Genomic DNA, 12099 nt, shown 5'->3' with positions numbered 1-12099 from the left:
TTTGTCTGCATTAACCTTTCCTGACCTGATTCTCCTCCCTATAGTCTGTTTTTTATTAAGGAAATGTTCTCATTGTTCAGCCTTGATGAACCTGGAACCTGCTATCTATCTAGACCAGGCTGGCCACCAACTCACAGACATCACCTGGAACCTGCTATCTAGACCAGGCTGGCCACCAACTCAGACATCACCTGCCTCTGTCTCCTCTCCCAGTGCAGGGACTGAAGACGTGAGCCACCAACCTGGCCTCTCTGCCCTCCTGATCTTCTGTAACAAGAGTGTTCGTGTTTACTGTTCCATCAACAGAAGCACTCTCTCTGGCCCCGCACCCCCTTGGTCACAGGGTTCATTCTCCTTCACTTTCTCTACAGCTCATCTAATCAGAGTCCACCCGGCTTAAGTAGAGCAACTCGCTACAGTCTCGGCGTACTTTCTGGGTAAGGCCTCCCTTCAAGGCAAAGGCCAACTCTTGTCCTCCCTTTCTGATCTCGAGGAGACTCCAACTCTTGGACGACTTTAGCTGCTACTCATCTACTGACAGTTCTCAACTTACCATCTGCAGGTCAACCCCCCCCCCCCCCCCAGAACATCACCTTCTCAACTTAAGGTCTACAGGTCATCTCTATTCGGAGATCTGCTTGGTATCCTGAGCTGAACACAAATTCAAATGACCTCTTGGTTTTCCCCACACAACGGCAATGTCTGCGTCTCTAAGATGGTAACCTGCCTTTCCTAGCTGCTCAGGCTAAAACCTAGAGAAAGATATTCAGTTTTCCCCACTCCTTTCTGTTCCTACAACCAAGGCTGCCTCCAAATCACAGGCTGATCTGGCTAGAATCTTTTCTATTTTTTTTTTCAAGCTGGAATTCTTTTTTAAAAAATCAGTCTTTACTACAACAACCTTGGTCAGGCCACCAGCAGGCCTCACTCACACCTGTAACCCGCTGTTCACCATCATCACCAACGCCATTCTACAATCTGTTCTCAGACACATCCACAAACCCTTCACGCTTCTGTGTAAACTCTTCTCTGAGCGCAGAGGCCCACTGCACTACCACACGGCCTCGGCGCCAAGTTCCTGCTCCATCTCCACTGCTTCCTCTGGCTCACGCTACAGTGCTCGCCCTGGCCTCCCTGCTGTTCCTGGACCAGCCAGACATGCTGTGGTTTGTGTTCTGCTCAGCCTACCCCGTATGTGATGCGGCACACCAGAGCACACACTAATGTTTAGTTCTCTCCTGTACAACACGTCCTTGTTAGAATCTCAAAGCCATCAAGACTCTCACACTCAGGCACTCCAAACAAAACAAGGCTTCAGAAAGCTCACACTGCTCTTCAAGAGCGCATTCCTCAGCGTCAAGAGGCTCAAAACAGTCACGGTGAGGTCAAAAACAAAACAATGAAGAGGGCAAGAAATAGTAAGGCCTTTGTAAACTGAGCAAACTCCACCGCCTCTTCTCCTGCGGTAACCTGACCTATTTCTACAAGCTCCATTGTATGCTGTTCTTATAAACTACGTGCTGAACAAAACTCGTTTAGTGTTTCCCTAAGGAGGCAGGACTTTGCAGACGCGACAAGGGCTTGAAACATGACAAATGTACAGAGTTCTCAGTTGCTGGAGGAGGCTCATACCCCCCCCCCCCACACACACACACTGTGCCAGGGACACGGTCCTAGGTACTTACGTGATAAACCTCAAGAACAGTGGGGAGAGTTCCCTGGACCTGGGCTCTACTCTCTCTGGAAATTTGGCCAGAGCTCGCCAGAGCAAGAATCGAAAGTTGGTATGATCTAGTCGCTCCCGACAGCTGGTTCTCAGTGCTAACTGTTGCTGGTAGAGAGAGCCAACATCCCCTTCTTGGGTTGGCTCCCCTCCATCTCCAGTGGACTGCTCCTCATCTCCCACATCCTTCTGCAGTTCTTTCTCTGCAAGAGAAAAATGTCAACTTAACGCCCGTGGGTCACAGACTTGTCCTCAGACCAGACACTTGTCTCCAGGACTAGGAAAGAGCAGTCATCTCAGAACTTCCCCAGAGAGAACACGCTTCTCATGCTCCACCACTTCATGCACAAACCACAGTAAAAATTAAACACTTAGGTAAGCACTGGTGCCCCCAGCCCTCGAGACTCCTGCTCATACCAGCATGCGAGGCTGCCTTTTCAAGATGTTCATAGCAGACACTCCAGAACTGCTTGTTTTCCATCCCATGGGCATGAGAACTAAGAAAAAAATAGAACACACGATACACGGTCTTTAGTGTCAGATAGCCCGCGAGAAAAATGTACAAGAATTAAATGTTAATTTGATTAGCCTTCAACACGAGGCTAAAATAAATTTCATACGTTTCCGTAGTTTCTATACTGCCTCCATCACACAAACTATTTATTTTACTTTATCATTATACGTGTCTGTGCGTAGGATGGGTATTAGTGAGTGAGGATGTGCATGGACCAGAGGAGTCAGTGATTCAGGCACTTTGGTTTTCTCCTTCTACCGTGGGACCCTAGGATTGAACTCACGTCATGGGGTTTGTGTGAGACCTTTTAACCTATTGAGCCTTCTTGCCGACCCACAGAAATTATTTTTATACCCATAAATGGCTACAGAATATTTTAAAAAATATAAAATATATATATATATAAAATATATATATATATAAAATATATATATATATATATATATATATATATATATATATATATATGACTATTTAGCTTTGTTGTTGAGGTGCTTTGAGTTAGTCTTTTTATGCTGTCTAAGTTGGCCTAGAGCCCACTACAACACCCCAAACCCACAATCTGCTGGCCCCACCACTGAATGTTAGGACACAGGCGTGAATTTCTGCACCTTAGAAGACTAGTGTTAAGACACAGTAAGGGAAATGGAGCGTTATATCCTTTTCCGCCTTGTTGGTATGACAACCAGAAGCATAACCAGAACCAGAACCAGAAGCAACATGGGGAGGAAAATGTTTACTTGAGTTGCACTTCCAGGTCACAATTCACTGACGGAAGTCAGGGCAGGAACTCAAAGCACGACCCTAGAGGTAGGAACCACGGAGCAGTGCTGTTTGCTGCCTTACTCCCAGGCTTACCTTCAGCTGGCTTTTTATACAGCTCAAGGCCACCCACCTAGGGACTGTGCTGCCCACAGTGGGCTGGGTTCGTCCACATTAACTATCAATCAAGACAAGTCCTCAGACCAACCCGATGAAGAACATCACACAGGGACACCCTCTTCGGGTGACTCTAGGCTACAGCAAGGTGACAAGGCTGAGAAACACAGTCTATGAGGCAGGGCCCATGAGGAGAAGAAACAACCGCTGCACTCAGAGTTAAGAACGACTGTTTCTCTGCAGCTAATTCACTATCTGAAATACACTTTCCAGCAGAGTATGGTGGTGCACACCTCTAATCCCATCACTTGGGAGGCAGAGGCAGGAGCTGTGTTAGTCTGAGGCCAAGCTGGTCCTCATAGCTAGACCAGGACAGCCAGGGCTACACATTTAGAATCTGTCTCAAACAGGACTTTTCAGAACTTAATGATGAGACATGAAATGAACCATATTGGTTTTAATTGTTGTTACAGCTTAAAAGACCTTAATAATCTCTAATGTTTTCTGCTCTGTCACTAATTTCCCTTTCTTTTTCCTTCTCTCCTTCTCATCTTCCTCTCCATTCCCTTCTCTCTAATCCTATTTCATGAGGCATATAGCAATGTAGCCCAGGCTAGCTTAAAATCCGTGATCCTCTCTGCCTTAGCTTCCTGGACACTGGGATTAAAGGTGTGCACCTTCCCATGAACTTCCATAAACTGTACACAAGAAACGAGAAATACCTATGTTGCATATTATACATAGAAAACAGTCTCCGACAGCGAAATAGCCCAGCCACTATGAAGAGACTTTAAAAGCATTTAGGAGTCAACATTTGTGATAATGGACCATTGATTACAAATATGTCACTTCTTATCTTTTGAAAGTACAGAACAAAAAAAAAAAACCCCGGTTGAAGTCAAAAGCCATTTATTTTCACTACACTTGTGTGACGGCTCTGAAAGGAAGTAAAAGCAGGCAAATTGGTTTAAAATTGGAAAGGGATTTGTTTATTCTGCTTCTGTCAAGTAAGAGCTAATAGGATCCAGAAAGGCAAGACACATGCCATATTTCCAGTCTGACAAACAGCCAGAGCAAAGTGTGAAGGACAAACACTTGTAAAAGGACAGATTTCTACATCTCAGCCCTAGCGCATGCTGTTTTCTATTACTATTAAAATTATCTGTTAGGGCTAAAGGGATCTGTGTGTGTGTGTGCGCGCGCGCATGCATGTAAGACAACAAGGGTTTTAGAAGTTCGTATTTTTATAGTATGGTTCAGTTATCTGATCTGTAAAAATAAAAGTAGACATAATGTACCTTTTCATCATATAAACAGTCTCATGTAAAATAAAAAGAGAAGCCCCCAATTATTTACATGCACAGAAATACATACACACCTAAACTACCAACAACCAGGCCCTGGAGAGAGCATCCTTCTCCTCAGGGCTGTGTCACGTGCACGTAAGTCATCCCTAGATGGAACACGTCCCCACTCCATGTCGGTAAAGTGAACGGTCCCATCCACAGCCACGCTTACCTTATGAGCTCAATCACAGGGTCCCAGAGGGCACTGAAGTTGACATAGAGCATGGCGAAGAGATAACGGAGTGGTACCTGCAAGTCCAAGAGACAGGCTTAGTAGACATGACGGGCCAGCACAGACGGGCAGAGTGAAGGTTAGGAAGAAGCCTGCCCAAGAGCAAACAAAGGCTCTTGAGACTAACCCAGAACTGAGTGTTTAATAATCTTTCTCATCTCCTAAAAGCCTACTCATATTCATTAGAACATGGAATTCAAGCTCATTTTTGACATTCACTGGCAAAGTCTAAGTCTAACTGGGAGTGAGATCCCGTCCTAACAAACACTGACAGGATCTGGGGAGCACCAAGCATTAGTGAAGTGTGGACACAGAAGCACGACGACAACAAAACCAACAACAACAACAACAACAACAAAAATGCGGTCCTAGGGAAGCAAGCCTTCTGTACAGCAGATGCTTGACTTCCTGGGTTTTTGTTTTGTTTTGTTTTTTAAGGATCTCTTTACATAGCCCTGGCTGTCCTGGAACTTATCCTGTAGACCAGGCTGGCCTCAAACTCAGAGATCCACCTGCCTCTGCCTCCCGAATGCTGGAGATGTGTGCCACCATGCCTGGCCAGATGTCTCAATTCTTGAAACTGAACTTCCAGAGAGTCCAGTGGGGGTCTGAAGCCTTCTCGGTCAACTTTAAACAGCATTTATATCACCAACACCTGATTTTCTAGGAAGCCATCATGGAGAATGGCAGATCTTTTTTTTTTAATTTGGGGGAGGGATGTTGGCACAGGTTCCAGCTGCCATCCCTGTTCCGAATGACATGAGGAGGACGCTAACATTTAAAGTAGCCAAGAACAGCACTAGATGGAAGAGGAACGCTTTCATTCACTCAGTCCATAACGGAGCTTCCAAGGCAGCGGGAGGACGTGGTGAAGAACACTACACCTGGCATGTGCCCCACCTCATCGGGAGCCAACGAGTCTGCTTTCTCCTTTGTAAAGAGGGACTGATGCTGCCCACGCTTTGCTGTGAGAACCGAATGAGCTTACGTGTAGGAAGGATATAGATGGAAAGGCAAGTCATGAACTACCAAGTACACTGGGCTCTTTGCATAAGCTACTTCCTTAGCATGAACTTGCTCTTAGAGTTCTGAATGGAACTACATGAGCTGTCATCGACCGAGGCAGCTGTGCACAGAAGCAAGCATGGGCAGCGATCCCAAACCGCGGCTGTGTCCGTCCCGCCAGCTAGGCGCCATGTGATCTGGAGCAAAGGTGGAGCTCACTGCCTGAGCTTTCTTCTCTGCCGAGGACCATGCTCTGCCTGCCATTCCCTGTCCTTCTGAGTGTGCAGTGCCTAAATTCAGCGCGTGACTTTCAAATGTTCTCTCTCAAGGAAGACTCCAGAAAATAACAGGCGACTTGTCCTTTCTTGAATGCCAAGGGCAGAAATGAGGATAAACTACGACGAGTATTTCATTCTTAAGAGTTTTCTGTGTATTTTACAGGCAACACAAAGTGTGACCACTCTGACTCTTCCCCGCTTCATGGCCATCCCCCAAATCCTCAGACCCAGCCACAGAGACCATTAGACGCTTCATGGCCATTCCCCCAAATCCTCAGACCCAGCCACAGAGACCATTAGAACATGCAATGGTCTTGATACGGGAAGGGGACCATGTTTTCCTAGTCTACTTTCAATGGGTTTAGTAGGCATTTGCCTTTTAGGACAATGTCTAGAATATGTCTATGAAATCTTTCCTATGTTTTTAGTCATTTTGTTGTAATAACATATAATAAAGGAAATGACAAGATTCTCTTCCCAGGAGAGATCACACAGAACACTATCCACTGAAAGCCGACTCCATGGAGCAGGGTGCTGTGCTCAGATGACTAAGAGAAGACCTAAATAAGAAATGTATAACTCTAACTTCTGGACGGAAAGAAGGCCAGTATTGTGACCCGCAATCACCTATCAAAGACAGCAGGACGGCTGGGGCGAGGGAAGCGTCCATCTGTGACATCAATGTGGAATATGGAATCAGTATCCCCCGAACCTTGGGAGCACATCCACCTGCAGTTTCCCTGGGTAACCTTGGCTTCCTTTACAGCTCTTCCTCTACAATGGGACATTATCGTCTCCTTCAAGATGAGGCCAAACCTCGCCCTTCTAGAAATCTGAGAAGTGTACACACTCTTGAGCAGGTACCAAAGGGCATGCTCCCTGTGGTTGGAAGGTCCCCTAGTCCTTGCCCATGACATCACCCTTTGAAGGCAGAGGCTGGACTTTCGCTGTGATGTTTATCACCAGCACCCAGGTCATTATTAGTCAATATAAATGTTTGATGAAAGATTAATTAATTAGTGTTAACAACCATAATAGTTACCATAATGTGCTTAGATGGTAGCATATTTTACACTGGGATTTTAAGTTTATCTCACACAATTCCTTTGGCCACAGTGGAGCACAGTCCATTGTTTTCCTAACTCACAAACAAGGAAATGGTGGTGCCACCTTTCTTCACTTGATAATCATGCTAATTCACTACTTAAGTTGGTGTGGGGATGTCAAGGGCCAGAGTCCACTCTGCTTCACATTCCTGCAACCTAACCCATCCCACCAATCACACTCTACCCTGTAGGACATCCTTTAAAGGACAGAACCAACATTTTAGAACTATTCTGTCAACAAAACAACTTCCCTTTCTTTTTCTTTCCTTTTTTTTGGGGGGGAGGCCCTTGAAGCCAGACAACTGCTGAAAGTGAAGTACTCCATTTTGAAATGCTCACGTGCTATAGCTGGGTAAGAAACAAGAGAGACACAAGGGAAACGCAAAGCACACAAAATGATGGTCGCTGTGTCAGGCCTTCACATACACAAAAGGACACCACCTGATTTCATAGGCTGAGAGAGCAACTTAACACAAAGCATGGAAGAGAAGCAAGGTTCGCCTTACTTATAAGGAGAACATTTTCATGATTGAAAACTATCTGGTATGATCACCAAAATACGATTTAAAACATAATTTAAGAAACAACTTTAAAGACAGACAGACAGACACCACTGTCACCTCCTGCAGTGGTCCCGGAGGGACTGCATCCTGCACCACGTCGTGCCGCAGCTTTCTCAAGTGGAGCAGCTTCTCTCTGTAGTCGCTCACAGTTGCTGGCACCAGCTCTGCCTGGCGCAGGATGGCGAAGGCTGACTGCCGCTCCGAGAGCCCATCGTCCTGCAGAGGCAGACAGAAGCCAAGGCAGGTCAAACACTGACCCCAGAAGGGATGTGAAGCATGGCTAGACGTGTGGTTTTCTGAGAGAGTACTGGCTGGTCTGGAACTCCCTATGCAGTCTGGGCTGACCGCAAACTTATAGATTCACCTACTTCTTACCTCCTGAGTACTAGGATTAAATGTGTGCATTATTATGCTCAGCTTAGCTTTAAGGTTTTAGAAAAGAAAAACAAAACAAACAAAAAAACTCAACTTAGAATATGTTAGAGAAGGGCAGACTCCTGGAGCTCAGGGGTCAGTCAGCCTGGCTAGTCAGAGGGAGGGAGACCTTGTCTCAGAAGAGGTGAGGTAGCTCAGCAGTTAAGAGCTGGCTGCTCTTCTGGAGGACAATGCTCAATTCCCAGCACCTATACGGTGACTCATAACCTATCTGTATCTCCAGCCCAGGAAATCTGATGACCTCTTCTGGGCTGCTTGGGCAACAGGCATGCACACAGTACACAGATATACATCTACGCAAAACATCCATATGGATAAATATAATATACAGTAACTTAAAAATTAAAAAAAAAATAGCTCTAAACACACATACATACAAACAACAGTAAATGGACTTAGCAGTTATACTTATAAATTTATTCACACTTAAATATATTTAACAATAAAGACTAGGAAGTGGCGGGGGGCATGGGAGAGGTTAGAGGGAGTAAGTGATACAATTATATTTTAAACTAAAAAATAAAGTAGAGAACAATAGAAAACACCCAACATCAACCTCTGGCCTCCACATTCATGTGCACTAAATGTATGTGCACACACATACAGAGTAAATGGATTCCAAATGACTACTACCTAGCATCTACTACCTATCTACCTACCTATATAGCTAGCTATCTACCTATCTACTATTACAGACAGACACAGAGAATATATATTCTCACTGTGCAATTCTATTTCTACTACTTGCATCATGGAAACAGTTCTATACATGAAAATATCCATCTAAGGGCGCTCACTGCGGTGCTGGGTAAGACACTGGGAAATGTTTACTAACCCACTTCCGTCATCAGAGGAATCAGTAAGAGTCTAAACTGTGGGCACTATTTACACTTCTAAAGAAAGAGGTAAAACCAGAGGCACCGATAACACGGAAGACTCCATCTAACACGAGCTCCCACCATGTATGCTACCCGCAAGATCTGGAAGAACATTTAGTAGACTTAGTGGTAGGCAAGAATATGGATTCCAAGAATACCAACTTTTACTATAAATGTTTATATAGTTTAGTCATATATAGTTACATAGCAAAGATACCATTTTGAAAATTTACAAAAATGTGTAAATTATGTTTGTCTTAAACTATCCACTCTAATAATTACAATACCTCCACTGAAGCTGGAAGCCGGATGTCAAAATGATTTAGGATCCTAATGGTCAAGAGCCGGATCTAGAGAAAGTAGAGGGGAGATTTCAATGGCAGAGTGTAAGTGAAGGAAGACACCGAGGAGCAGTCGGCGAGACCCACATCTCACAGACCTAAGGGTTACTACTGATCAGAGTAAAACTGGCCTTTTCTGTCCCTGTCTTGTATCTAACAACGACCAGTACCTAATTCAAACAGTACCTGAGTTCAAGACAGCATGAGACCGCGTGGGTAAGGCCGCTCAACACGCCATCACTCAGCTACAGCCACGGCTCCACACCCCTTAGTCTCGTGGGTATTTCCACACACTTGAATGGGGAGGCAAACCATCTTAAATTCTTTTTTTCTTCTTTGAGACAGGGTCTTATGCAGCCCCGGCTGTCCTGGAACTCACTACACAGACCAGGTTGGCCTCAAAGAGATCCTTCTTCTGATTTCTGGGGTTAGAGGCGTGTGCCACTATGCCTGGCTTAAGTTTTCTTTATAAAAAATTTGAAAGAACACATTCTTCTAGTTTTAAGTTGTAAGATATGAATAGGTGTTTACCTATTAGTAAGTACAAGCACAATTATCTAGTCCATAAAATGCGCACTATGCAAGACTGTTATAATGGAGATTTAGTCAATCAACTACTATCTATGAGTACATAAATTAAAGAAAAATTATTTTATTTTTTTTCTACCCCAGTCCCACTGAATTGGAAGAGAACTGGAGCAGAACCCTAGGACCTGTAATTTTACTGACCACCCTAAGCAGTCTGGCTGTGATGGGCCTGTGTGTTTAGCAATCACTGCTCCGACAGAAATCCCCACCAGCGCCTGTGAGGAGGAGCCAGGTGCTCACGAGCCGAACCTACAATGCAGTATTACCTTGGAGACACCAGTTGAAATGTTTGTTTGTAACTTGGGAAATAATTCCATTAAGGCCTCCTCAGAAAGTGGCCCTTTGCATCCACATAACGCTAGCCTCTGATAATAGAGATCAGCCAACAGCAACACAGATGGCTCCGTCGGAAATGTTCTGCAACAAGATATTTATGAGATTCCAACTGCACCACCACACCGCTAAGTTACCCAGAAATGTCCGCTGATAAGGGAAATATAAAATGCAACAGGCTTTAAGTTTTACAGAGCTTGCCAACATCATTTTATAGTTACAGCTTCCGAAGACTATGCCTACCGAGAAACGTGCTCGGATACAACCAGCTGGCTAGAGGCAGAGGGGGGACTAGAACAGCCAAAGCTGCCACCCTAACCCACAGCTGTGAGTGGCAGCTGCATACGAAGAGGACATGTGAAATTTGTGAAGTGCTCACTGCATGCCAGGCACTGAGCTGGTGAGGAACAGTGCAGCTCACTTCTGAACTCTCCCTTGTGACATGCCCCAGACCCTCTCTATGCCAACTTCATTCAGACATGGTCTGAGAACCGAGCATGGCCGGCAGTTTTCCTAGACACTGGAGAGAAAGTAAACCAAGGACAAAGTTCTTATTTTCCTGAAACTCAAATCTCTAGGAAATGGTAGCCACAGCACAGTTCAGTAGATCAGTAATAAATGCTGGGGAGAAGAGCATTTGGGGGAAGGAGGCTATAAAAGAAACAAGGAGAGAGCAGCAGGCAGGGACCAGTGGGCAAAGTGGAGTTCATTTGATACAGGGCAGTCACAGAACATAGAACTGCACCGGGGTGTGGTGGCGCACGCCTTTAATCCCAGCACTTGGGAGGCAGAGGCAGGCGGATCTCTGTGAGTTCGAGACCAGCCTGGTCTACAAGAGCTAGTTCCAGGACAGGCTCCAAAACCACAGAGAAACCCTGTCTCGAAAAACAAAAAACAAAAAAAAAAACAAAAAAAAAAAACCAAAACAAAACAAAAAAAAGAACACAGAACTGGAAGAAAACAGAAGAGCAGGCATAAAGGGGATCTGAAGAAAAAGCATTCTAGGCAGAAGAGCGAAGCCAAGGCCCGCTCCGATGCATTCTCACCTAGAAGAGCATTAGAGCCCAGTGCGGCTGGGGCCCAGTGAACAAGGAGACATGGGAGACGTCAGAAACAGAGGAGTTAGATCATAAAAAGTCAGAGGGCTTGGTGAAGACTTCAGATTTTATTCCCAATGAGGGGTTACCACAGGCGGAGTGTTGCCCAACAATACTAGCATTCAGGGTAGGAACACTCTGCTGGGGGCTGCCTCATGAACAGCACGTTGCTTAGCCATAGCCTGAGCCTCAACCTACCAGGAACCAAAACAGGCCTCTCAATAACGAACCAGTGCTACTCCAGAGTCTGAGGTTGGTCAAAATAAATGTGCAGGCCAGAAAAACCAAACCAGACCATTTTATCATAGAGCAAAGGACCTCAGATATGCAGGTCACAACATGCTGGAGCAGACCAGGAAGAGGTTGGAGCATGCAGAGTGAGTGAGTCATGAAAGGTTGGGGAGGCTGACACTGGGGTGCTAGGTTGGGGAGGCTGACACTGGGGTATTAGGTTGGGGAGGCTGACACTGGGGTGTTAGGTTGGGGAGGCGGACACTGGGGTGCTAGGTTGGGGAGGCTGACACTGGGGTGTTAGGTTGGGGAGGCTGACACTGGGGTGTTAGGTTGGGGAGGCTGACACTGGGGTGTTAGGTTGGGGAGGCTGACACTGGGGTATTAGGTTGGGGAGGCTGACACTGGGGTGTTAGGTTGGGGAGGCGGACACTGGGGTGCTAGGTTGGGGAGGCTGACACTGGGGTGTTAGGTTGGGGAGGCTGACACTGGGGTGTTAGGTTGGGGAGGCTGACATTGGGGTGTTAGTTTGGGGAGGCTGACACTGGGG

General features: G+C 45.8%; 1 protein-coding gene across 1 annotated transcript in view; it reads right to left on the bottom strand.

Moving 5' to 3' along the window:
* Positions 1–12099, bottom strand: part of Utp20 (UTP20 small subunit processome component) — an 82046-nt gene that overhangs the window by 52131 nt on the left and 17816 nt on the right. The window contains exons 16-21 of the mRNA XM_075954385.1: positions 10155–10305; positions 9247–9309; positions 7704–7862; positions 4635–4711; positions 2141–2220; positions 1686–1926 (exon numbers count right to left, since the gene is read on the bottom strand). Coding sequence (XP_075810500.1) covers positions 1686–1926; positions 2141–2220; positions 4635–4711; positions 7704–7862; positions 9247–9309; positions 10155–10305 — 771 coding nt within the window. The remainder of the gene's footprint in view (positions 1–1685; positions 1927–2140; positions 2221–4634; positions 4712–7703; positions 7863–9246; positions 9310–10154; positions 10306–12099) is intronic.

This window comes from Microtus pennsylvanicus, chromosome 20, assembly GCF_037038515.1.
Source record: "Microtus pennsylvanicus isolate mMicPen1 chromosome 20, mMicPen1.hap1, whole genome shotgun sequence".
Lineage (NCBI taxonomy): Eukaryota > Metazoa > Chordata > Mammalia > Rodentia > Cricetidae > Microtus > Microtus pennsylvanicus.
The sequence above is the reverse complement of the archived record's forward strand: the minus strand, read 5'-3'. Positions and strand labels throughout refer to the sequence as shown.